The sequence below is a fragment of the Anser cygnoides genome, chromosome 7 (assembly GCF_040182565.1).
Source record: "Anser cygnoides isolate HZ-2024a breed goose chromosome 7, Taihu_goose_T2T_genome, whole genome shotgun sequence".
Classification (NCBI taxonomy): Eukaryota; Metazoa; Chordata; class Aves; order Anseriformes; family Anatidae; genus Anser; species Anser cygnoides.
Genome location: NC_089879.1, coordinates 27,402,008 through 27,429,886, shown reverse-complemented (window position 1 = coordinate 27,429,886; position 27,879 = coordinate 27,402,008). Strand labels below are relative to the sequence as shown.

Genomic DNA, 27,879 nt, shown 5'->3' with positions numbered 1-27,879 from the left:
GATATCCCACTCTGCGTTGCGTCATCCTGACCCCCCCCCCCCCAGGAGGCCGCAGCAGTCACTGCACCCTCTGCTAACCCAGCTCTGCTCATTAGCAACATGCTTCCCCCCTCCTTTTTGCAAGTCAGGGTTGTGCTGGTTTAGAAGGCTGAACTAGCAAGCGTGGGGTCTGATAGTGGGAATTGTCCTTTTCAGCAAGGCCAGGCTGTTAGAGCAGCTCGAGTCATAACATGTAACTTCATCCTGACGAGAAGCAATGAACTCCTTCAGCTTCCCCACCGTGGACGCACAAAAGCAGCAGCCCTGCCACACAGCGAGCCTCCCTCTCCTTTCCCCAGCATTCTGTCGCTTCTCTTTTTCTAGCTCTATATTTGGTACTGGGAAAAAAAGATCTTGGTGAAGGAGGAGGGAAGAAGGGGTGTCAGGACAAAATTACATAGCATTTATTCAGGGCCATCTGTTATTCCAAGTCTCAAAGTACTATTTCTGTATCACTGCAGTGTACCATCCCAGCCATGAAAAAGAATTTATGGCAATTCTAATTGCAATCAGCAAGCTGAAATACCCGAGGTTTTCTATTTGTCATAAAAGAGATTTTTAAGACCTTCTTCTTACAGGAAGGGGTGAAAAAAATCGTTGCTTTTCCTCTTCTTTAAATACATGCACATTAATATACAAATGTGTTTCTAATTAACGAAGAAGGCATTAAAATCAAGGATATTAGAACTTTTAGCAGTCTTAGAAACCACAGCATGAAGAAGTATTTTTCTTTTTTCAAAAAAATAACATTTTCTGCTAGCCATTCTCAAAGAAACAGTAAGTCGAACATCAATGTAGTATTGCGAAGGCCTAGAAATCAAAGCCTGGCTTCAGAAGGATGGATACTATCTTTTATCTGCTCTACAATTAACTGCGCTGATTAACCTTTAAAGGGATCAGATAATTTCACTTGAAAGGTGGTTCAGTAATATTAGTTGCATACTACTCCTCAGCATCATCAAATTCCCCAGAACCATACATAATCTTTCACAAAATGAGGAACGTTCACTGCCAATAATCAATAGGAAATTTTTCCTGTAACATAGAACTTGACTGTAAAAAGGACTTTTAACAAACACAAGGATTTAACTAAGCTAAATGAGCAGTACTTACACAGTAACCAAATTTCTTACCTGATAGGGCTGAAAGGCACTATCTTCAGTTATAAAATCCAGCTGTTTGTCCACAAGGAATTCTACTGCAGTAATTGAATTGTATACACTTTTTCCAACCAAGGGCTTGAATGTCTGTTGAAAAAAAAAGAAAGAAAACTAACGAATTAAAAAAAGGCTTGGCACATCAAGCCCCCAGGACTGTATAAACACTGACATAGCAGTTCTTCCATCAAAACAAGTTAAAACAGAATAACAATTGCTATTTATACAAGAAAGGAGAGTTCGGTGTTTTTCGGTTGTCCTCTGTGCCGTTGGTGGAAAAACTAGCAAGAAAATGGAACTGCAACATACATTCTTCCTTTCCCTCATTGTTCTTGAGCAAGAGTGTTTACCACAGAAGCTCAAAGTACAGGAGCACGATTATATCTTAAACATACAGCTTAGCACGCAGATCCTCTCCTTCTGCCTGCAGGACTAGCTAGCGCAGTGGTAATTATACTGAGGACACTGAAGTGGAAACAACTGCAGACAAGAAAACGCTCCCCTTCCTGTTCTGAAATCGTTCACCTTGCCTCAAGTCAACCATCTCATTTCCCTGCCCGTCTCTGCATCTATTCTGACTGCTGCCGTCCTCCCCCGCAGCCGCTCCTCCCTGCAGCACCCAGCTGCTCCAGCACAACTGCTCGCCCGACAGCTCGCCCCGTGCCCCCAGCCCCACGCCAGGGAGCAGGACTCCTCCTGATCCGGGACGCCAAGTGAGGGCGAGCCACGGGGAGAGGAGAGAGGCGAGCAGCAGGCTCCGGAGCAGGCCCTCGGTGCCATCTGGACATGTATTTGCACAAAGCGCCCTGCCTCTCGCGGCCCCCCCGCAGCGAGGCGCAGCAAGCTTTGCGCAGGCGAGTGGGCAGGGAGCGCGATGACGGAAAAAGCTCTCCCCAAAGAGGGGCCGAGCGGTCCCGCTGGCGCTGGCAGGGTTTCCTGGAACAGAAGCGCAATGCGAGCGCGACTGAGCGGGGATGTACCACAAGGAGATGAGTCAGGTGAAAAGGAAATCCCAGCGGATGGAGGAGAGAAAATGCAACTCTGAAGGCAGACGGCGAGCACTAAGAGGAAGGCACTAATGAACAGCAGAAAGAACAAGCAGGATGTAAGGAGAACAAACCCAGAGGAACAGAAAAAACAGGAACCTTAATCGATACGATGGAAAATAGGGATGGGGGGAAAGAGCAAAAAGAAACGTACCCTCTGAGCCCCGACTCTACGACCAGAATTAAGGAGGAAGAGCCGAAGAGGAGAAACAAAGGCAGGTCAAACCAGACGCCGCGCCGCACGAACGCTGCCCAACATCTGTGCGGTGCCGCCGTCCCCGCAGGACACCGCCAGTCCACGTGCCAGCCCGCAGCAAGAGAGCCGGGCTAGACAGGGGAGCCTGGGGTCGCTACCGCCCTTCACAGATGGGGAAACTGAGGCACATAGCGCTTACGTAACTTGGCAGAAGCCACCTCAGCAGGGCAGCTGCAGAGCTGATGACCTGCCTTCAGCCCGTCCACGTGTCAGCCGCAGAGACAGAGGTCGTAAGAGACGCACTCAACATTTTATCAGGCTTCATTACCTACTTTGCAAAGGTGTTGCCTTGCGATTAGTCCAAATATAACCCAAGTCTCTGTGGAGCTTAAGCTGTGGCCCTCGTTAAACAAATGAGAGCATTTTATCAGAGCTACATAATACTTTCTAATAAATATATCCAACACAAACGTTCAGATCTAACATACCGCACTCTCATTTCTATTTTATTTAAGGTTTCACTTCAGTTGTTACCTTCCTTGTGTGAGCAAGGGAAAAAAAAAAAAAAAAAAACCCAACAACCTATCAGGCAGCCAGCCAGCCATCTCAGTAACATGGTAACTAGATGAAAGGGCTGGGAGGGCAGAGGAATATGATAATATGCTAACTACACAGTCTGAATAGCAAATAATTATTTAACCTCTAAGAGTTAAGAAAGGGCCTTTGCTCTTGCATCACTTTTCTAGAATGGATCTTGTATTGCTAATGGTTTGAGTTAAGAGAGGGTGGAGCTCACATGAAATCGCAAAGCAGGAGTGCATAAACCCACAAGTGGATAAACTTTTCTTCAAAAAAGTCAATGTTGTAGTCTTTCAGTTTTTAGTCTGCCCCCGCACCTAAGCAGACACTGCTCTACTTTTTCACACCGATTCCCTTCTAACTTTCCGTCCTATTATTCAGGTCAGGAAACACGTTTCTGAGTACAAACAACAGGACATACCACATCATTAGCTGAAACGAAACCGTGTGGAATGCGGCTTGCAGTTATCGTTCAGGATTTAGACAACACGACAGATTAAGGTATGTGTGAGCCACCGGTTTATCTTACTGCTGGTATTAAAAGAACCAGTTCCAAATATAGATCTGTGAGCATGATTATGCTGAGATGAGAAACGTAATGCCTTCTCATTTGCTTTCATAGATCTAAGCCTCTAGACAGGCCAACGCCCCCAAAATACGCATGTGAAGGATGCAGACTATCCCACAAGCACAGAAGAAAAATATGTAAATAAATAAAGCAAAACTATGCCATGTCACACACCTCCTCCTATGGGGACGGCTGCTCAGCTGCACGCAACTTGCCATTTTTCAGGCACTATTAGAAAACCTTCCCCCTATCAAAGACCAACAAAACCCCACCCTTTAAAAAAAGCTGGCCTTCTGGGGAAAGCAAAGTCCAGACTCCATCAGCTCAGAGCGATACGCAGGCCACCACCAAGGTACCCAAAGAGGGACAGGCTGGGGACTGGAACAGCCTTCGTACAAAAGACGTGACCAAACTTCACAGCACGGATCACATATGCACAAAGAAAAAACGACTAAGAGCACGGCAGGCAAGAGTCAGCTACCGGAGGCAAGCATGCAAGGCATGTAATGACATGAAACCAGAATTAAGAAGGTCCAACAAGCTCCCTGCAAGCTTTTAGGGGAAGGCGCTCCCTCTTTCCATTCCCAAAGCGGAGGACGAGTCTAGGGAGAATCAGGCATACTGGCTGAAACCAGTAAAAACCAAACATCTTCAAACTCAAACCTCCCTTTCAAGCTTGCATAAAGCTTCCTTTTACCATCTATGTTAACCCAGCTCCCTCTAGACCACAATTAAGCAAAGGGCTCGAGCACACACTCAATTTTAAGTGACATCGGATTCCAGCACTCTTCTAAGCTGCTACTTAAAAAAAATAATAATACTTTTTTTACCAAATTAAAACTTCCACTTGGCCAAATTGTGCTCTATGAACACAAACACTTGGGCTGCTTGGCTAGCAAGCTCCCTCACACTGACGAGAGTTTCTTTCTTTCTTTGCACCTCCCTCACCCCCACCCCCCAGTGCTTTTACCCCAGCTCACACAAGAAATAACCTGCCTACACGAGGCACCTGGCCCCGCTCTCAGACAGCGAGTAACAGCTGGTTTGGGACTTTCCTGAAACCCAAACACATTTTTAGAAAATACTAAGCACCATCACTTCGCAGCAAAACACCTCAGAACATTTTGATGGCATTAATCAAATATTCACCCGTACTGCCGATTACTCACGGACTGCTTCTCCTAGCACGCCTGGCAATGCAAGTCGTCTATTTATTTATCCTTCCAGACACCCCATGGCAACCGCGGGCCCCGCTCTCCCGAAGCAGCAGCCCCGAGGAGGCACAGAGCGTGATTTTCGCCCTGCCCAGCGCGATGAAGCAGCTGGAGGCCTGGCGAGGCAGCCCACGCACCCGGCCAGCACTGAGCGGGGCGAGGGCAGAGCCCGGCCGAGCCCCTGCTGCTCCCCAGCTGAGCCCCGGCCGGCTGGCACCCAGCACTTGTGCCACAAAACATGCTTCAGAGCCCATTTTCCTATGTACAGACAGGGCGTTCGCTCTTTTTTCGTTGTTTAAAAGAGAAAAAATTACCTCTAGAGGGATTTATACTACCAAGAGAACGCCCCAAAAAAATAAAAATTATCCCAGCAGGCCTTTCTCGGGGTACTACCTGCAGCGTCGATATTCGCTAGCGCTGGCTGCCTTCGGCACAGCCAAGAGCCTCTTTAAACCACACAAAAAATCGAAAAGCTCATCTAAACGTAATTTATGCGTGCTATTAAGCAAACTTTTCCACGTATTGTTTTTGAGCCCGGCTGTTTAGTCTGCAATAGCGCAAACCCTGGCACCTTTTCGTTATGACACTTAATCATTAAACTCCCAAATAGCCCTACTTCTCCTCCCCGGGCTGCTGGGTGCCGTGCCTAGCGCTCAGGGGCACGAGTTACGGCAGGGAAGAAAAATAAAGACGAAAAAGAGCCCAAACCCTCAGGCGGCGAGGACGGAGGCCCCCCGGGACGGGGCAGAGCCGGTCCCGAGGGGCGCAGGGGGCGGCGGGGTCCGGCGGCCGCCCCAGCCGTTGGCTCGCACCGGCCTCCCCCGGCCAACGGCCGCCGAACGGCCGGGCTCGCGCCCCCCAGCTCCCGCATGGCCGGGCCCGGCCGCGGGGCGAACAAAGGAGCGCGGCCGGGGGCCCCGGGGCGCCGACGGAGGGACCGGGGAAGGGGGCCGGGGTAGGGGGGGTCCCACGGAGCCGCCCCCCCGCCCGTACGCACCTGGCTCCGCGCCCCGCGGCGCGGCCCGGCCCGGCCCGCGGGAGCTCCGCGCCCGCCTCCGCCTTTGAAAGGGCAGGGAAAATGGTGCCGCGCCGCTTCCGGGTCGGGCCGGGCCGCGCCGGGGGCGGGGACGGCGGCAGGGGAGGAGGAGGGGGAGGAGGAGGAGGAGGAAGGCCGGCCGCCGCCTTTGTGGGGCCGCCGCCGAGGGAACGGGCCGGGGGCTGCGGCCGCCTTACCTCGGGCTCTGCGGCCGGGCACGCGGCGAGGCTCCGAGGGGGAGCCAACGGCTGGGGAGGCGCCCCCAGAGCCGCCCCTCAGCGCGAGGGTGGCGGGCAGCGCGGGCACACGGAGCGGCGCCTCAGGAAATGGTGCCCGAGCCGCCCCTGCGCGGCGGGGCCGGGAGAGGCGGCGGGGGCTCAGCTCAGAGAGAGAGAGGGGAAAAAAAGCGCTGAGGAGGCTGGGATGGAGGCACTTATTTCCTGCGAACCCTTTAAACACGCACAGCTGTACATTTTTTATTTCATGGAAAAAATATACAGCGTGGCGTCTGCCAAGAAAGTATGAGAATAATGGGAAATCAATGCATGACTACCTCTCTGTTCTCATCTTGAGTTATTCCAAATGATGTAAGCTTGAAGGTGTACTGGAATGCTATAAAATGCTGAGGTCTGAAATAATAAAGCACTTGAGTACAGCTGAGGACTGAAGTTGAAGGGGAAGCTCGCAGCCCACCAAGGACCTTCCCCCGGCGGCTGGGTTTCTTCCCCGCCAGCCCGTGACAGGGTGCAGGGCAGGGACCCACGCTCCCCCTTCTCGTGCCTTGGCCTCGCTCCAGCCCATGCTAACACCGCGCAACTGCAGAACCGGCTCCTGCTGGGAAGGGAGGCCATCGGAGGCGGTTTCTCCTATTGATTTTTCCTTTTAAGTTGTCTCCCACCTCGGCGGGCCTGGCTGCTGAGCAGCCGTGCAGGCTCCCACTGCCGCCCGCAGAGCAGACGAGTGCTGAGCTCGCCCCCCCACACCATGCTGGCCCCGGTCAGCACCAGGCCACAGCTGCGGGGAAAATCACTAAACCCTCAGCCACACCGTTTTGACCCCATTTCTTTCCAACTCTGTCGTTTCCAGCAGTACCAAGACAGGCCCTGCAAGGAGCAAGGAATAAAACACACCCTCATTCCACGCTTGGGCGCCCAGTTACACCGCGTGCCCGTCCTCTGCTGCCCAGCAGCAGCAAGCCGCACGGGCTTCCTCTGGGCTCGCTCCCTCCCGAAATAAAGCCTGGCCCACCAGGAGCAGCTGACGCAGGGAAATACCCTGAAGTCAGATTTTGCCAAGTAGTCTAGAAATGGTATGTGTTTGGATTTTTTTTTATTTTCCCCAAACTTACTTAATTCTGTAGTCACATGATCTTCAGTTTAGCTTTTAAAACGCGTTTTGGGTTACCTCCAAGAAGTACTGAGCATCCCAAAGACGTACTACTCCTACTTTAACCAAATTCCTAACTTTCACACAGCTTCGGGGTTTTACCATTTCTCTGAATTATGAGTGCTACCACTAGTTTTTATGCCAGTAAAAGTGCAAACAAATGAGTTATGCCTATTACAGAGCACAGCACATTCTTTCTGCTATCACAAACTGATCAGGTTGTGGTAGCGGTGTGGTACATAGTAGGGCTGTCAAAGCAAGCAATCCTTAATAATATCTGAGACAGACGCTGTTAAAATACAAATCACAAGACTGTCTGGAGGACAGGCAAGTTTGCCCGTTTGGACAAAGCTTTATTAATAGACTGCAACTTAGTAACAAAGAATATTAATACCCAGTGCAGCAGCACCTATTCATTACCACAGAGGCATTTTGCTAAAAATTCTCAAGTGGCACCAGCTCTGCCTGGAATACTAACCCGGCAACTGCACGTCCAAGTGCTCCGCTTAAAGGCGACCTCAGTCAAAAGCCACTAAAGGGGAAAGCACTTTCGGAGGGGATAAAAAATGGTGAAGCTGCTACCAGTGCTATTGCTAACATCGAGTACCTTTATGCAACATAAAATTACGTTTACATATTTACAGCCTATTAAATTTTTAGCAGTATGTATATTCTTAAAAAAAAGAACAACGACACAGATTTGCCATGTGAAAGCACTAATACCCATATTTAAACAGCAATTTTAAAAATGAGTGTCTTTAGTTAATTGTCCTGAAGCCTATGGAAAATAATTGTATCAAGTTTGGTTATGACATTTACAAAATAGCACACTTTAGAGCAGCTTATTTAATAGTCACATTATTTTAGTGGTGTTTCCAACTACTGTTTGCTTCGTCTCACAATCAGGCCTGAACTCTGCCAAACAAGCCATACTATAAGCTTGCAAAACAGAGCTGCCTTTGTTCTTGGGCACTGCCAGTCCCCTATGGAACAGGCAGCGCACAGCACTGCACTCAGCAAACAATCCATGACCTTCAATTACTGTCCTGGCTTACTGCCACAGGATACATGTATTGCTGGTAACACAGCGTGCCCTATTTTGCAGATAGTCGCTAGAACCAAAGATAATCATTGAAATCGATAGAGAAAGGCAAACATTCCCTTCTTAAAATCGCAGTTGCAAGTTCAGCTACGGCACAGCCCTGGGCAACTGCAGCAGCACCCCCGGGCTGAGCATGAAGCCACATGTGCGGGAAGGCCAATACTACAGGTTTTGTATTTTTAGAGACCACACGAAAAATTCCAGGTGACGTATCACTTTGCCTTCCTCTTCAGGAGGTTTTCGGTTTGTTTTGTTTGTTTAGAGGTGGAAAGCACACTGGCTTGCATTGGCACAGCCTCACAAGAGCTGCCTCTCCCCTCCCTTCACCCCCTCTCTTTTCTGTTTTTGTTTGGATTTTTTGGCTTCCCCCCCTCCCAGAAGCCTTTAAAAGCCGTGCAGATCCTCCGCCGAGCACATGGCTGTGCGGCGGCGGCAGGCTGGGGAGCGGAGCCAGGCGTGGGGCCAGCTGCAGCCCCTGCACCCGCAGGCTGGCCACCCGCCAGCGCCCAGCTCCGAGTCACCGGCCTTCTGCTAGGCCACCGGCACGGCGCAGCCAGAGACACAACAAGGGCGCAGGGAACCGACAGCACGCACGCAGGCCGAGGGGGGTCTGGCTCGAGCCTGTTTTCGTTACTCGAACGCAGGGCGCAGCAGAGGGATTTACCCGTAAAACACGGTCCTTCCCCACGTGTAACCCGAGAAACGCATGCGTGGGATGCTGCTGGCAAGGAAAGAACACATGTGAATGTCATGAATGAATAAATATTTAAACTTTAAAACAAACAAATGAAAGTTATTTAAATCAGCCCTCATGATTTAAATTAGCGTTTCTGTACTTATCTTCTCGCTGGGCACGCTGTCCCACATTTCCCTAGCGGGGCTGGCTGCTCCGCAATGCTGCTCCTGCAGAAATAACACAGTGCGCGAGCAGAGCTACGGGCGGTCTCACGAACTTTTGGATTACCTATCCACAAGTGCAAACCAGCTGAGTGCAAACGGTGTGCTTCCGTGCAGAAAGCAAAGTCCAAAGGAGGAATTAGCATGCATGAAACAATCATTACTACTCAGGCTGCAGCACGGAAAATAGAGTAACTGACATTTATGTGCCATTTCAATTGGCAAACTCACCTTTTTGGTTACAAAGGAGGAGAAAGACTGTTTGGAGACAGCCACACATGCAAGGACTTCACCAGGCCATCTTTAGTAATTTTTCAAAATTGTGAAGCAGAAGACAACACTGCACATGGAGGAACACAAGCAACAACACAATACCCTACACTACATATGAGTGCTAACTGTTTTTACACTTATTTAAAATTGATCTGATTTCAAATTTGGTTTCTAACCTTTGCAAAATTTTCAGCCAACGTCTGAAATCACTTTCGTCCTTCCACAGGCAACCATCATGACTTGTGGTGCTGCATGCATCAACGTGACTGTGCAACTTTCCCCATTACTTCATCTGACACCAGCGCTGTAATCGCAGCTCTGGCAGTAAGCTCTGTTTGTAAACTTTGCTATTTTTGTGGTTGAATCAGTGTCCCTGCTGCAACAGACCAATAATCTGGGTAAAGAAAAAACCAGAAGCATGGCATTAAAGAAGAAAATAATAAAAGCCATTGAAGGCAATGGTATTGCCTGAGCTTTCTGATTTGCTGGAGATTGCTACCAAAGTTTAAATGATCAGCAAGCTTCAGAAACTACGCATTTTTAACGTTCACAAATAATTTCAGAGATGGTTGCTTTCATTTCTCCCATTACAAGTCACAATCCTTTAAACAAAATCAACTTGCTCTTTCAGGTCTTAAGTAGGTTTTTGTTTGTTTTTACAATTGCTGTAATTTCGTTTCTTCCTACCCGATTCGTACCTTCCACTGGCTCAGTTTTCATTTGCAGGCTGTCGCTGACATTTTTCTCTACTTCGCCTCTGCATTATGCCATTTACAGACACAAACCCTTTCTGTAGGAAACCTACAGAATTGTGCTCTAATGCCAGATTTATGATTTACATCCAGAGACAAAATATTGAGCAGTTTCTCGCACTTCCCTTTGTGGATGTCTGTCATCTCAAGCCCGGTGCTGCTGTAGCAGATTTGTGTTTTCCTATTCCCTCTCTCTTCGTTAGCTGAACAGAAATGCCATGACCTTGCCACTCACTCAAGTGCAATAACATCAGCGTCATCTTTAAGCGTGTGACCTCCTCTCGCTCAGTGTTGGGTCCAGATTACATGAAACTCTTGCAGAGCTTATAAAACACAGGATTTTTTTTTTTTTACCTATTCCCACAGTTAAAAGCACCAACCCATACATTCTGATTACTCAAGCCTCTGCTCCTCTGGCCTTAATTAACACCACGTGCCCAGCTCAGACCCGCCCAAACTGCTGCCACAGCCACCTCCAGCCCACCAAGCCCACTATTTGCCCTCCCTCCCCAGCAGTCCCATTGCATCAAACCGTGCCTTTGGAAGCAGTGTCTCCCAGTCCTACATGTGCTCATTTATCAATTTTGAGAACAGCTTACTGGCAGCACTTGCAGAGCTGATTCATTAACATCTTTCAGTTTTCTCCTTAAAAGTCTTTCCTGCTGTAATGACCTCTAAAACCTTGACAATGCCTTGGCCACTGCTTTATAGAAGTGTCATCTTCCCTCATAAGCAATGCCTGTTTCCCACCTGCCTGTCTACGTATGTTTTCTGCTCTTGACTTACTCAGGCATTTTAACTCTTTTGAGAAAAGAGCCCTTTTCATACCACATTCATTCTACAATACATTGCACAATGAAATCCTGGTCTTTCATACGGGTTTCCAAGTGCCATGGTAACGTGCCACAACAGTAATTAACCTTGGGACTGGATTCTGTCTTCCACAAAGCAAGCACGACAGTTTCAGGATCATAATGTTCTTACCCACACTCCTTCTGCAATATTCATCAAACCCTTTTTAACTTGGGTGCCATCCATGTTTTTCAGTATTCACACTTCTTCAGCCTTCTTGCTTCCCTCACAATAATGTCAAACTCCCTCCAGCTCATTTCTTGGCTTTATTCTCTTCTTCCAACCCCATCACCAACATTCACAACATTCTTGCATCCTTTCCCCTGAACTTACTGGCTGTAATGTTCATTTATAGGGCCTCCTTCCAGCCTCACCTCCAGAAAAACAACCCGACCTAGAACACCAGCGCTGGGCTTCTGACACGCGCTGAATTGCTGCTCGTCTGATTCAGCATCCGGCACTGCCTCTCATACTTCCCACTAGCTGAAGTCCATTACAGGGCTGGACTCCACCTTTCACCCTCCCACTGCTTCCTGCCTCCTCTCATACTTAATTCCCAAATGCTTCTTTGAAGTACATTGCGCTTCCTGAGAGTCACCTGAGCTATCAGTCAGAGGCTCCCTTTATGTTTTTCCCCCTGGAGCTACCTACCTGCCTCACCTTTTACCATTTCACCCCCTACATCCTCATTAACATCAACTTCCACAGCAGTATTTTTTCGCCCCCAGTTGTGCTGTTTTTTCAGTTGTGCTGCCCTGCCGCTCCCTCTGTCCTTCCCTTCCAAAGCCTAAGGCACACCACTGACCAGCTCAGCCAGCTTCCTCCCTCTGACGTGGGCTGTATTCCAGTTTGCGTTTTTCTTTTTGCTCTTCTCCAAAAGAGCTTGGGGGACACCCTTGTGACGTAAAAGCCAGCTTCCCGCTGCAGTGCCGGCTCCCTGACCGCTCAGGCTGCCAGCAGCCGCTCTGGCCCAGGGCGCTCTTTCGGGAACAGGCTGCGGGCTCCAGCCCTGGGTGCTCCCAAAGGCAGCGCAGCTCTGAGGGCGCCTCACTCCAGGCATCCCTTTTTCTGTTACTGCAGCGGTGAGAGCACACCCGTGCTGATATTTTCCATTCCCACAGTCTTACAGCAGTATCCAAGCAACTCTTGTAATAGCAAATGCTCCCCATGAGCCTGACGCCACACCCAGGACACGCAACATATTTTGACATCACACTACAAAACGGTCACTCGAGCCGGCCCTAACAGCTCTGTTAGGCAGAAAGTCTCCACAGGGAGAGGAATTGGCTCCTGAAACATAGCTGGGATGAGGAAAAAAGGTATTTTCAACAGGAGCTCCTGTTTGGAGCTGTCTGGGATAACAAAAGCCTCAAAAGTGCACAAAACATGAATGTAAGAATCTCGAAAAAAAGCTTAAGAACAGAGAGCAGGATTTCAGAAGAACACGTCCTTCAGAAGCTACAAGAGGGAAAGACCTGCTTCGGGTTATCACATGAAACAAGCTGTTACATGGAAATTCAGATTCAGTTGCTAAGAAGCCAAAGGCTCCTTACCAAGGCCACCCCTTCCCCCTCACTCCCCTTTACTGGCAGCCGTGTGTTTTGTTGTTAGGAAGAATAAGAGCAGTGGAATCAGTGCATCGCATTTGCAATACATTCAGAAAGGCGTTGGGGTTTTTTTGGAAGTACTGCTGTGAAGGCTACAACTTCTCCTCCTTCCCCCTTCCCTACCTTCCCTGTCTCCAAAGAATCACAAATCACATTCACCAGTTCCTTACTTTCTATCTGGCCATCTCAGGACTCCCTTAACAAGGAACGGCCACTGGAGGTGGGAAGGGATTGCTCCGGTTTTGGAACCACTGCCTCGGTGCTCTTTGAGTTCCCGCTTTCTGGGAGCAAGGTCACACTTGGACATTTCTCTGTTTTGCAGCATTTCTTTTTTCCTTTTTATATCCTAAGCATGGACACAAAGTATAGCAGTATCTTGATAATAACATTTTCCTATTTCGAAACACTGAGATTTAAATTTTAAGCCACATAGATACCGCGTGTTTCAGTTATCTTTGTAAAATGTTCCACCTTGCTGAGACAACACTAGTCCATACTCCTCAATAAAAATACCAGACAATTCATCTCACCTTCACGTGTCATGGAACCAAGGAGAGATACAATCTAGTTTCAGACTATAATCAGAAACATCTTTTAACCTTTTTGAGCAGTATTTTCCCTGCTATGTCTGTCCTATAGTAATATTGTGACTGTGTCAGAATTCCTACACTGACACGCAGTTGTCAATTCACTACTTTGATGCCTCACTCTGCAGTACAGAAGGTTTGGGAGAACCTCTCAAAGAGGAAATTTATTTCTTTCAGGACAAATTATAAGCTTAAACCACCAAGATGTCAAGGTTAAAAGTTTACACTTGCTAATAAAAAGTCTGATGGAATAGGCACAGTTTTAGTCAATATATTTCTGCATCAGAATAATGATGAAATATGTTGAAATAAACACCAGCATTATCTAGTAAAAAAAATAGAAAATAACCTAGATATACTGGACTGCCCCCTCCCCGCCATGTTATTTTTAGATTCTCACATCTGCCCTCGTGCACGCTCGTCCAGCAACAACCTTGATGGACAAACACTCTCTTTTCTTTCAGGAAAACACAGGACAGATGGTGTTGAAACTATTTCTCCCTGAGATAACAAGTTTTCCATTTTTTATAAATTCACTCATCTTCAAACTGTGACAGCTGTGAGCTTAAAGATAAAATCAAAATGATCCAGATCTTGTTCATCTCCTTTCTCTAGGGTCTCCGAAAGGTCACACGAGTGTGTCTCACTTAAGTTTCCCACTAAATGGGAAATGCATTCCTTTTGCAAGTCCAAACATACTGGTTAGTAGAAAGAAGCTATATAACCCTTTGTGTGTTTGTTTGTTTTGGGGGGGGTCACGTTTTTTCCTAATTTGTGTCTCAGGCCTGCATTGTAAATTCAGGATCTTCAGGATCCTTTTGTGTAGGGTATCAGACAGTACTTACCTCTGACACCTATTTATAGTACTAATTACATTCCCTTGTTCCTCCTATAGCAGCATACACGGCAATGATACTATCCTACACCAAGTATTCCCACCTAGTCCTCTTGTTCGACTGTAGTCCCACACCTGGTTATCAGTCCTCCTGTGTATCCTGTCAAGTTTGAATTTCTCTTCCAGCACGGCTGACAGAATTACACGTTATTTTAAAAACCAGTCTCAGGGCAGTTGTACAGGGACACTGGCACACCTCTATTCCAGGAACACATCTCGTGTGCTCAGCATCACACCTGCGATCTGGGCGTCACGCAGCAGGCTCGCAGTCCTCCTCTGCCTGATCAGAAGGGCCAGACCTTCACCGAGCCAGGGCTTCCAGTGCATAAGCTCTCATCTATGCTTGCCATCTGCTCCTAAATGCACGACTTGGTTTTATACAGCAACATTTTGTTCCCCTTCTATTACTTCATTTCTCAAGGACATTCTATTTTAGTTGCATAAAAAAGCCCTCATCCTCTGCGTGAAGGGATCCTCCTATTTCGTACCATCTGCAAATTGAATCAAATGTAATCAATTAGTCCAAACATTTTAGTGAAAACACTAAGCAAGTCGTTCCCAAAATGTGTGAACAGCAATTGGTAGCCAGACCTATTTCACCACTACACAGCTCCACCTATTTCAACACTACATAGCTAACGTCTTGTAAGCTAATTCCTATCTCAGTTACTGTTCACACTACTAATCCCCATCTTCCTCTGATTGTTCATCACTTGCCATATTGTGGAATGCATTACAGAAGTCATGATGAATGATATTAATCGCATTTTCTTGCCTCAGAACAAAGGCAACCAGCTTTTTCGTTCAAGTGGGTCCATGATACAGCTTTTCAAGTTGCTGATGACAAGAACAGCCCATGATTAGGGGGAAGGGGAGGAAATACACAGCAGATACAATCAGTCTATTAGTAAGCACTTAAAAGAAAACAAAGTGAAGAGTAAAAACCATCAGGAATTCAAAAATAATAAAATAATCTCAAAGCAAACATCCTTTTTGAAGAGAAGAGAGGAGCTGAGAAGCAGATCTTTTCACACCATCTCCTGCGATGTTCACATATGCAAACTGAAGAGACTAGACCCAAATGAAACCACAGTAATGTGGGTGCACATCAAGGATAAAAAACATTCAGAAAACATTACTAGCTCAGTGTCAAAATATGCATCCAGAACGGAGCTCCCAAAGTCACCTACACTGGGTCAGCTCTTATTTGCTATTTTCATTAGTGACCCAGATGATAGAACACAGACTACATTTATTAAATTGACAAACAACCAGCTTGGTGGGACTGCAAATTATACTGAAGGACAAAAAGACAAACTGGAAAAGGGTCTGAGAAAAAAAATGAAAGGCAAAGCATTGCACCTAAGCAGGAGCAGTCAGCTGGAGAACAACAGAGCAGTGAATGACTGGCTAAGGAGGAATTTCATATGAACAGAGACAGGTTGTGTTCAACTCACGAGCTCCTCCGAGTTAGCGGTACAATACAAAGCAAGCGCAAACCCAGTACTGGAGCATACAAATGTTAGTACAACCTGTCTTCAGCATCCATAAAGTCTCGGTTTAGTGCTACAAAATGAGTTTTGGACATCGTTCTTCAGGCCAGGTACATGTTCCAAAGGGAGCAATAAAACTGATGGATACAGACTGAAGAGACTGGGAGGGGAAAAAGCACAGGGTGTGTCTTCACGTATGAAAACAGGATGCTACAAGGAATAATTTGTTAATCTCTACAGCAGACACAACAACTTCCAACAGCCTTAATTTAGATTAGATGATCTCAAGGTCTTTTTCAGTCTTATGATTGCAGAGTATCTGCAGGGTCACTTACGCCTCACAAATAAAACAGCATTTAGAAACACATGCCCAAATTAATGCGATATTTAAGGCCACTTTTATTAAGCCACCTCCCTCTTGGTTCAGCTTCTCTGATCACCACTGCCTGCTTCGTGGCTTCTCTCAACAACCACACACTGCTGTCCTTTGGGGGCTGCAATGCAGAAGGACCCTATTCCCTGGCAGAAATACTCCAGTACTTTCCAAGTGTTTTGAAGTACCAGCTTCTCCCTGCTCTAATCCCATCTTTGGACTCCCACCAATGGAGCTGAATGAGAAGACCTACCTGCAGAGCTTGGGGAAGATTTTGGCAGATCATGCCTGACACGAAGGCCACAGGCTGTCCTTCCTTACCTAGAGAATTTATTCTTCTGAATGGAAGGTACCAGGCCACTAACAATCTCTCCTTGAAAGAGTTATAATGTATTTTACTCCATTTTCTTTAAACTCCCAAGTCCTTGATTATTCTTTCTTTCAAAAACGCCTTCCAAAGCTTTACATGTTTACACAGAGGGCAGACTGACAGTCTTTCAGCTGCCTGCATAATTCTTCCCTTACCCCTCCTTATGTAAGGAATGCTTTCTCCAATCACTGGTACCACCCTGAAGGAAAGATAAGCTAGAATAGTTACAATCAGGACAAAATCTTTCCTAATTCTGAGATGGAAACTTCTGTGTCTGAGTATTGTATGATCCTTTAGTTCCTCCTTCTGGTGGTACTAATTTCCATTCTCTTCTTCTCATTATATGTCTTGCCTTTTCCTCCATAGCTGTCATCACCCTTATTGAAAATTGAGCCAAAAATATTAGATGTTTTATATTTTAGTTGTGCTTTATCATTATTCTCTACCCTTCTCACCATACAAAAGCTTATTCTTTTTGTTTTCACATCATTTGCAACATCAAGTTCAGCTTTTAGAAACAAAGATATAAAAACTGAAGTCTGTGCTGTTTTTTTTTGTTTGCTTTTTGCTCCCCTTTTTGTGACAGGCTTCCTGCATTAGTCTTACTGGACATCTTCAGTCTGGCTATTCATCCATTTTGGTCTGCACATCACATTCAGTTTCCAGACAAACTGTGAGTACCTCCGACTTGAAAATACTGAGTCCTTGGGCTCCTTACATTTGTGTTCATTTTTTCCTTGTTTCACTTTGCCACTAAGATTCAGAACTCAAATTCCAACCAACTTTCATTTATTTCCTCCATGCTTTTTATTCTGAGCCAACCCACGATTACTCAGGGTGCAACTTTAGGTTCCACCCAGCCTGGCTGCTGTCGATGGTCACTGAACGGGATGGCCAGGGGCCCCTGGGGCTGGCCTTGCAGAACTCCCCCGCGGACTCGTGGCTCTCAGTCACCTTGCTGGCATAACTCGCGTCTTGGCTGCATGACTGCTGGGACCAGCTAGGCAGAGGCAGAAGCAGCGAAGCCAGCCTTTTCAGCAGCTGATTAAGCATAAAGTGAAACTGAATCCTCAATCCAAAATGATTTTCCAGAGTAACTTTGCTGCTTTTCAAAACGAAGTCTGAAGTAGCAATGATTTCCGATTGGTTCAGGGACGAGTTTAAGAAACTTGCCAGCAATCACATCCAGGAATACCTCGGCCCTATCATTTCTTCTCTAATCTGTACCTGGGAAAGTAAACCACCTCCTAACAAGCAGTATTTATCTAACAACACTACAGAGATCGCTATCCCTATTCAAGTCTAACCCTGGGGCTAACAACAGATTCTTTACTCCCTCTGTCATCTTTCTCCAAAGTGATTTTGAGCCAAACTGATTTTGGTCTGTCCTTTTTACACCAGGACATTTTTTCTCGTCTACCATATAATTACTACTGCACAACTTTTGCTTCTGATCAGCTATTTCTGAACAGCACAAAGCACCTTGATACACGTAGTCCAATTACTAATAGCATTTTACCATACTTCTGATACTCAGCATTTTATCTCAAACTCTAACAGAAGCTCATACGCCTCCATTTTGTTGTCCAGGGTCTCTATACATATACCAAACATTTCAGTTGTTTCTTAGTGACCACATCCTATTATCCAGCCAAAATCTTTCCCTAGCTGCAATGCCTGACTGTCATTTTCCTTAACCTTGGAGCTCTTTCCCTTCTCCGTGAGTACCTGCCTTCTACCCACTGGCACCTCTCCATACGCCGAGACAGAAACAAGGGTTTACCTGACAGCTCCCTGCTGGGAGCTAAGGACTGCATGGAAGTTGCATGGGTTGAGCAAAGCTTTTTTCCTGACAGGGAGGTTCCCAGCCATCACACTCACCGTCTTCTCTAAAGGCAACTTTATGGTGTAGTTTTGGGTAGAGCCTGGCTGTGAGAGTGGTCTCCTCAGGGCTCTCCTCCCTCCCAAGGACCAGAATCCCACTTAAGATCACCAGAAGATCTACTTTATGTCTTCCAGTATGGTTTGCACATCTGTAATCCACCATGGCAGAAAATTTGCTGTCATTTATCCTATCATGAATGCTAATGATGGAGTCTTTCCTTCCCACTCCCACTCAAATCCCTTCAGGATCTTTCTCAGCTTTCTCATTCTTCCTTATCTCCTCATTCAGCAACATCAAAAGTCCCACCAAGCCGCCTGCTACTCCCCAGCCACATGTGCATTCTCTTAATTCCTGGATCTGGTTTAAGTGCCAGCAACATCTCCGGTTGCATCTTGAGCCTCCCCCTACTTTCTTATTTTTTTCCTTCCACTTTTCAGCTCTATTAGTGATTTCATGCGTACTATATTTAGTCATCTTTATTAAATCTGCCATTCTTCAGGTTTCCTCCACTGCTCCCTTGATTATAACTGTCATCCCTTTCATGTCCTTGCCTTCAAGAAGGACGCACGCTGAACTCCCTTGATATATTCACCAGTTACACAGCAACTACTTTATCAGCTGCTTGACTTTTGAAACCTTTTGTCTGAAGTGGTTTGAACCCTTCAATTACTTTAGCTGGGATTAGCAGTAGGAATCAATTTCATATTCAAGTTCAAATGCTGTCCGTAAATTACATCCCAATCAAATGCCCATCAGAAGATGCACTCATGCACTGGTCCTCAAGAAACAGATGTGGCTTTTTTTTCTCTCCCCCTGGAAGGGGGTCCTGCACTGGCTGTGTTGACCTTTACTAAAACCTCAATGCTTGATAACAAACTACATGTGTCAAAGATGTTTTGGCTATGCCCGGGGAAGTCTATCCAAATTTGGCAGAGTTAGAGGCCTCTGGAAAAAAAAACCAAAAAAATAAAAAAACACACATTTGAGTTCACAGGTGTTTAACTGAGAAATGCTAGTGAGGGGCTGCCTCCCCTCCTTGCAGTCACTGCTCCTGAGCAGCGAGGCTTGTCTCGGAGATCAGAGCACTGTCACACACTGCCCTCACCCAGCACAAAAGGAGTAAGCTGAGGAGAGGGCACAGGGGATAGGAGAAGAACCGCGAGAAGGACGAGGAGGAGTAAATGGGGACAAGAGCTGGTACTGCATTAATGAGAACAGAAAGCTCCACGCGCTGCCACCACGGCGCCTCCTGGAACTTGGAACCGCACCTAGAAATCCCATGTGGCATCCCTCTGTTTTCTGCCGAGATGACTTTCATGCTTTTTTTTGTACCTGGGCCACAAAACCGACCAGCCAATTGGTGTGAAAAAAAAAAGCTTAGCTCTGTAAAACACAGTAACTGATGAGCGCAGGGACCAAGCTGCTCCCTCCTTACCTCCTCCTCTCCATCACCCAAAACAGTCCTGCTAGGGAACATCCCTCCCTAAGCAGAGCAAAGGAGCGGTGCTTGACTTCCAAAAAGTACTGCCTGTGCTGCATAAGAGCAACAGAGAAGCCACAAAACCAGACGTGCCCCTTCTGCACCCTCCCCACACACTGCTGTTTCACACCTTCCACCTTCTCTGGCCTGCATGGCACGTCAATACTTTCACCAGTTGCAAGATACAGCGCATTGTAGGTGAGGACCAGCCTTTTTTTCTGCCTTTCAACTTAGTATAGCTACTGTACATTTTATTATTATTCTCCCAATCATGTTCAACTTTTTGTACCACTATTTCAACTCACTTCTGAAATTAAACTCTTCTGGTTTGCCCTAACAAACCACACAAAGCTGATCCAAAACAATGAATAAATCAGACACCAGCACCAAAGTTAGGACTATTCAGAAGTTTTGTTGTTTCTTTTCTCCCATCCACTTAAGGTATCTTCAAGTTCCACTTATTCAAGATATAAAGCAAGCAATGGGTGGAAAATTAAAAACAAAGCTTCCTTTTTATATTATCATTTCTGCAAAATGATTTTAAGAACTTTATTCTCTCCCCCACAGCAAGAAGAAAAAGCTTCACATTAGTTAGGTACTGAGGGAACAAAAGAATAACTCTCTCTGGCAGGTTTTTATTTTTCTGTAAAAGAGACTTCTTTCAGAGCAAGACCCACAAATGGAGCTAGACAACAGGGCAAGCACTAAATCTCCGGGACACTTTTCTCTCTCTATCTCATAGCTCTGTAACACTGCACAGTAAATTACTTTAGGAGAATCTATAAAATGAATGACCCATTTCTGGTCCAAAATCCCAGCTGCGAATCACACAGCCATTTAGCCTATAAAAAGCAAAAATCATAAGGTTTTTTCCCCCCCAAAAAAACTGTTCTGATATATAAAAAAAAGTGCAGCTATCTTCCAATGAATATAAAAGATAAGAAATTTGAGAAAGAAGTACAACTACTTTTAGGGCTCTTTTTTTTTACCCTATATATATATATATATATAAAAAAAACCACTCCAGTTTACCTGCACAGGAGTGTTTCATTTCTCTCTCCCAGGCATTATTCGGTTTCTGAACCACTAAGTTTCCCTATAAATATACCAAGATCTGCTAATCCCAAAAAGAAAAGGGGGTTAAGAAAAATATATCCACATATATGAGCTTATTTCAGCAGAACACGCTTTGTATTAAGTAGCTACAACAGTGGCTTTAATGAAAGCTTACGTATTTGTCTGGTTTAGTGAGGTGGAATAGAATTATTCTGGCTGTGGAAGATATCTCAAACTCAAATGTACTTATACAAACTGCACCTTCACCCCCATCTGCAAGTTCTTCTTTGACTTCAAGCTAAAAGATAACTTAAGAAACATACCAATGGACTTCAGAAATAAATATCTCATCAACATAATGAAGAAGAAATGGGCGACTACTTGTCATAGCAAGAATCTAAATTAGGTTTCTATATTTAGAGCACCACCTTTCTTTTGAGGACAGTAATATACTGCAGTTGAAGGGCAAGAGAATTTGACCAAAGTTGGTGGAGGAGCTCCTGAACACGAGTACAGGTGGCAAAAGACAGTAAAGTGAAAGAAATTTATATGTAATGACTAGAATTGTCAAATGTAATTATAACACCAAAATTAAAACTAATCTTGTAGAAGACAGGAGGCATATGAAATTTGAAAGTGACGTTAACTAGTTAAGTTCTAGATCTTTAAAGAAATTAAAAGGACAAAGCTATTCATTCCATTATGAACTTTTTATTTATGACCTGTCAAACAGAAATGAATTAAAACATGATAATGACACCAGATATCTGTTATAGTAGTAGTGTCGTAGTTATTAAGATCTACAGATGAAGATTGACACATCTATTTCAGAACAGAAGAAGAATTTGCATTATTAAAGCTTAGTGGTTTAATTCCTTCTACATCTGTCAATGCAGTAAAATATATTAACTCTTCCACAAGCCTTATTCCACCTATTATTTTACAGAAATGTTGAGGATTCTGCTTCCATTGCATATTTATGTTTTTCCTAACCCTCAGTTACTCCTTTGCTTTTGGTCGTTGACAAGAGACTTTACAAAACTGATTGTCTGTAAGCGAAACACAGTATTTTAAAGTAAACCCTTGGAATAAAAATTATTCCTACTTCATTTTTGTCTTTCATTTGGTCTCGTTCTCTTTGTCATAGAAATGCTCCTAGTCTGCAGTTACTAAAAATAGTCAAGGTGACCCTAACTCATTTATTTAGTATCTACAACATCCAGCAACTTTCTATTCCAAATATATCCAATACATTTTCATTTCACTTTTTACCAGATATCACATACTCTAGGCCAGATAAATAGAAAAAATGCAACTTGTTGAGCAAAGCTGCAGTATCCAAAAAGATTGCACTATGCCAACTGGGATGGACTTAATATTAGAAACTTCAACTCATACATATGCAGAAGGAATGCAAGAAGTAATAATATAAAAGATATTGAATTTGCCACAAGATTGGTATATGACTATTAATTAGGCCAAAAAAAAGTAATTCTCAATAGTATCCAACATGTATGTAATCTTAACACTTGACCATGAAGAGGAACTGAGCTGTTACCTAGGTGTATAAACATTTAGCAGCACATTGGCAAGTTACTGAAATACTTTTCTGGCTTCTTTCTAAGCCTCCCTGCCAACTCTAATTTCAGCCACCGTTCTTTCAGCCATCATGATTTAGAGAAAAAATGAAACCCATTCTTTTGGTCCTCCAGTCTGGTAATACCTTGTAGCTCTACTTTGTACACGTAAACACCTACAGCTTTGTCTCTTTCTAAGGGACAAAAAGGCTTTCTCTATGATGCACAGGCACATCTCACCAAACTGCAGATTATAATTGCTTTAATAATACAAAATACTTATTTTATTGGTGTTGGCATTCTGCAGCATGAGCTAGCTTTTTCAAACAGAGAACTCTAACATAAGGCTAAGATCTATGCTTTAAGAGCCAAAGTAGCTCAATGAGGACAGGAAAGAGCAAAAAAAAATACACTCTTGGAAATTTCACTGAGGAGGCCTCGTGCCCCAGAAGGAAGACTGCAACCTGGTATTCAGCAAGAGCACAGCAGGATGCTGGGGGCAGAGGCATGGCTCCGCTTTTCCACGCACCGCTCCATAGTCAGAAGGCTGGTAAGCAGGAGGCAGGTGGCCCACACGACCCCTTTCTCCGCTGCGCCCTCCCAGAGGGCACGATGGCCATTTACAGGCCCGTTCAGTGCAGCTCTGGAAGTGCAAGGAATTCACTTGGCTTTTTATTGTTCTTCTTCCCCCAGTATTTTTGAAACACAACTCTCATTCAAGGAGGGCACTCCATACAAAAGGTTGATGTCTATAAATGCTTCCTAAGAGATGCAGCTCAGAGAAATGTACTTTAATACATTTTAATTGTATATCATTTTAGGAATTATAAAGCAAGGACAAAAATTTGAATTTCAGTCTGCTGATCGATGAATTCAACACAGGTTACTAGGAGCACTCCAACAAGATCCTGCGTTATTTGCAAAACAGCCATTTAAGCATTGACTTGAGAGCCTCCTTTCCTGCCCCCTGGGATGGCTGGGGGGGACGACGGTTGAATTAACAGAGCAAAATGCCACCCATTTCTTCCTTTTAGGGAAATTTGTTGAAAGAATTTAGAGAGGAAAAAAAACAAGCGAACAAATGAAATTACACAGAGACAGCACGCTTATCTTTCCTGTTACTGGTAACATCTCCTTTGCTCATTTTAGCAGCTACTAGAGAGGATAAGCTTCTCCCTTGAGACTGAGTAACGTGTTAACACCTCCTACAATATAGGTCATTCCTCCTTTAGCTTAAGGAAGAGTAGCTTAATAGAAAAAGGTGATCAACTCTGTATTGTTGGATATTTACAGAGTTGGGATTCCTTCAGGTTTTATCTATTAGCGAAGCATACCTGCTAACACACTGAACGTAACTCCTGTTATATGCCAACCTCTGAGGCTCTGACGTTGACCAAACCGCTTGTTAGCTGTTCTGCCCATTGCACAACGGGGCAGGGGAGCCGTGGAATACAGACTTCTGAAAAGGGAAGCCCGGTTTCGAGATCCTCTTACGTCTGCTTCAGAGATGTTCCATTCCTCCTGATCCCGCACTGGGAACCTGAACCTCTCTCTCCTCCTCAAGGAAAGGGACTGCTGGACCAAGCAGCCTCTGGGTGAAGGTTTCCATGAGACTTCTCTGTGGTTTAAAAACAGTTTATTTTCCAAAAAGTCTATTTCTGCGGGTACGCCGACCATCTAACAATGGCTGATGGTCTAATCCAGACCGGTTTACTAGCTTAAATGGACTTCTCTGTTGGAACTAAAGGTCCTTCTACCTCTACCATATTATTACAGCTGACTGAGGGACAAAAAAAGACAAAAAAATAAATTAGAACAATGAATATTATTCTCCATAGCAGAAAGTACTGATTTTAGATGGTGTCAACCATCAAATCTGAATTATGTACAGACTTCAGTGAAGGATGGCATTTAATCCAGAGAAGAGAGATTTTAGACCAACTTGTACAAACTGATTTCCCATGGGTAGTCTGTTTTGACAACAGTTACCACACTGGGACATCTGAAATTACTACAGTCTTTCCCACACTGAAAGCGGAGCCTAGATGACCATCGATTTCTGAAATATTAATTTGTTAATTAAATACTCGTATGTTCATATTTACAAAGAAAGGGGGTTGAAATGGAATTGATCAAAACTGAGTGAACTTCTGAAAGCATTAGTTTTATACTGTGCAGAATATCCCTGGGCCTGTTGCATGAATAGAAAAGGCTTATTGTGTTATAGTGTCAATTTAGCTAGCTAAAAATTCATGTATGTAAATGACTTTTTGTAATCTATTAGGGGGAAAAAAAAGCATTAAATAAGATCAGATGCTTCTCCGAAAAGCACGCCTGCCTGAGAAAAGATCTGTTCCTATACTAAGAACTCAACTAAAACAGGTCTGATGAAGAGTGACCAAATTAAATTTTTTTGCAGATGCTTTTTAAGCTTAAAGCCCTTGTAAATATACGTGTGATATAAATTAGAAACTAACTTCTGTCTCAGATTATTTTCCCGAACTGCAAGTGATTTAACATACTTGTGGCTCATCGGTACAAGCCTGTCCATGAAATTCATCTCTTAACATAAAGGTAGTGGAAGCAGACGACAGATGCATTCACTGCATTTACCTCTGCTCAGCGCCAGGCTGACGGAGCTGCAGCCATGCCCGCACGAAGCTGCCAGCTTGGCACAGAAGGGACCTCGGGGACAAACCCCCAGGCCAGGCCCCACACGCCTGCCTGCAGCTCGCACGCAGAGGGGATGCCTGCCTGCAGAGAGCTGTGCCAGACATGCTCCCAACAAGCTCCTGCCACTGCTGGGAGCCCAAGCCCAGAAGACGAGACACCAGCAGCCCAGAGAAAGCACGCAGCGAGCACACGGCGAGGACATGACACCCTTCCCACCTGCTGTGCTGCTGCGACACATCATTTGCTCCCTCGGGCACAGGCTGCGCTGCAGCCAGGCTCTGCTCTTGTCATCACCGCAGGGTCACAAGCTGCTCCTAGCCCCGAATCTGCATAGGTAAGTGCTTCTCTCCTACAGCAGCAGGCACAGCATCACGGTGCCCCTGTGTTAAATGCATCAGCAGCCCTCCCCTGTCTGCAAGTAGCAAAAATGCACATCCTTTTCAGTGACATGCTTTTGATGTGAGGAAATCTTAACCTCAGCACAAAGGCCAGGAAGCCCCGGGCTAGGCTGGTAACTGCACACTCCTTGCTCCTACAAGAAGCCTTCTGTTGGGCTGGTGCTGGCAAGGCTCCCTGAGAAGTCATGTGTTTTGGCACTTACTTTTTTTATTGCAGTATATGGTTCCTCTTATAACTTCTCAGTCTACTGCTTCTGCTTCTCTGAAAAATTGAGCAGATGCCCCTGTAACCATTACCTTCACACCACACTGCGGGATTTCATTTCCAAACACAAGTTTGTTCGTTTGTTTTTTCAGAAATAAGGAAAATGAAGACCCTGCCTTCCTCAAAACTGCAGGTGTGAGGTAGCACACCAAAACACTACCTGCACCAACCCCTCGCAGTTCAGAGAAACCTTCTACAGCCCCACAAAGATAATCACCCTGGCTGAGAAACCTCAAACATGAGAAACGCTCTGACTGACAAAGGTAACCTGGGGCGGGGCTGTAAAAAAGCAGCTTTTAATCACAGGTCTCAACATGCAGAGCTGCTATCAAAACATCCATGCCACTATCAGAAAACACAAACCATGCCAGCTGGCACGGTTACTCACCGTACATGAGAAATGCTAACTGCCCGGGATCGTTCCTCCACCGGTGGGGATCTCGATGCACAAGCTGCCATAGCCCCCGGCTCCTCCCATCAGCTCCACTGCCCAGCTTCTGGCTGTGGACACAGCTTGGGGCTCACCTGAGGAGCCCTATCAAAAAGGCTCTGGGTTTGTACACTATGCCCACCTGAGCTGACCAAAATTTGTTTATTCACCCACAATATACGTAAAAACCTGACCAGTGAAAGCACGTTGTGGTTGAGAGGACATCTGTACTTAACCGAGAGGCAGGATTCAGGTGCTGAATTGGACTTCTGGTGTGCTCCTTCCACACAGATGCTCAAAGCTGGGGGGGTATTTTTGTAGAACAGAAGTGTAACTGAGGACTGTACGTCATGTCTCTCTTCAGATCTTACAGATATGGCTTCAAAATACTGACCTACAACTTAAAAAGTTTGATTCGTATCCCTATTTTTTTGAGACTGTTCAGGCAGTTACATGAAGGCTGGAGAGGACTGACAGCATGCGCATGTGGGACCACCAGTCCTTGAAAACAGTTTACAAAAGGCTTTGCCCAGGAAACTTTGTGGCGGTATCACATTATTGTACTACGATGAATTTTTTTTTCCCTCTCCCCAAAAGGAAAAGTTGCTTCCCTGTATCAATTTGATCAGTACCTGAGATTTCAAGCTGTCTTTTGGCAAGGCTTTGCTGCTGCTAATGCAGCGGTCACCTTAGCTGGTACCTTCACCTGGCATCCCCTCTAATTCTTTTGCCTTCCTGATGGTTTCAAAGCAGCTGATTGCACAAGTCTGTTAACAGAGGCCGATGGCAGGAAGCTGTCTTCCAGTAGCTCTATTCTTCTCATCCAGGCACACCCAGTAGTGGTGGATAATGGTGCATTCAGACCAGCCACTCTCACACGAAGTGCCCAGGGTTCCACCTGATGCAACTTTGTGTGCCCTGGCCTCAGGGATGAAACACCGGCTTTTATCTCTGTGCCCCACCAACATGTACATGTACCGGTATCCCCCAACATAGACTGGATAGATGACTTTGAAGCTCAGCCTCTGTAATGGCTTGTTCTTTTTTTCCACTCCCCCCCTCTGCCCCCCAAACTAATTTGGTCTGGAAAAGAAGAGCTATTTTGCATTTCCAACGTTCAAAACAAAACCATATCCAAACTTGGTGATTATGGGGATTTCCCACCAAAATCACAGTGACCACAAGCCAAAAATGATGGAATATTTTGTCTTGCTGTATGCATTAAATTTTCAGCATACTTCTTCAAACCAGTTGCAGAAGATTTGAACGAAACTTATTTGCCAGAGAGCCAGGCTCGGATGTGTGTCATGCTTTGAGGTCTTAGGTAGGAAATTCTTCAGGCTGACAAATACCCAGGGCCATGAACAGCAGCTAATGCTAGGGAATTCAAGCTGTGATGGTCATGAGGGGGCCGGGGGAGTAATGGGCATTAACAACCCAGCTGGCTGCTGAGGCAGTGCTAATAAACTTCTGCTTGTAGTAAGGGGAAGGAAGGAATATTGGCAAGGCACAGAAATTTGACTTTACAGCTTAATTTATTGGTTTTGTTGATGTTGTCTATCCTGTCTTCATGGAGGAGGATGAAATCACTACAGAGAGTTCTTCACTTTAATACAGGGGCACAAAGAGAAACTTCTAGGACAGCAGAGAAAGAGCTGAAAAAGGCATGTCAAAGTGGAACAGCCCAATTCCC

The 27,879-nt window shown here is 45.4% G+C and overlaps 1 protein-coding gene and 1 long non-coding RNA gene across 7 annotated transcripts in view; one reads left to right on the top strand and one right to left on the bottom strand.

Moving 5' to 3' along the window:
• JMJD1C (jumonji domain containing 1C) overlaps window positions 1–27,879 on the bottom strand; it is a 158,671-nt gene that overhangs the window by 55,165 nt on the left and 75,627 nt on the right. For 2 of the 6 annotated variants that reach the window (XM_048069490.2, XM_067001095.1), the window contains exons 1-2: window positions 5,797–5,950; window positions 1,173–1,286 (exon numbers count right to left, since the gene is read on the bottom strand). Coding sequence is in view for 1 of the 6 variants with exons in the window: in XM_067001093.1 (XP_066857194.1) it covers window positions 1,173–1,286 (114 nt within the window). In the remaining 5 variants the exon portion in view is untranslated. Of the gene's footprint in view, window positions 1–1,172; window positions 1,287–5,192; window positions 5,365–5,507; window positions 5,641–5,796; window positions 5,951–6,032; window positions 6,217–27,879 lie in introns of those variants that run through there. The other 4 variants (XM_048069480.2, XM_048069486.2, XM_048069481.2 and 1 more) reach the window with 4 other exon arrangements.
• Window positions 5,633–10,324, top strand: LOC136791316 (uncharacterized). The gene is made up of 3 exons (XR_010833036.1): window positions 5,633–5,754; window positions 6,925–7,144; window positions 9,720–10,324. It is a non-coding gene; the product is annotated as an uncharacterized lncRNA (long non-coding RNA).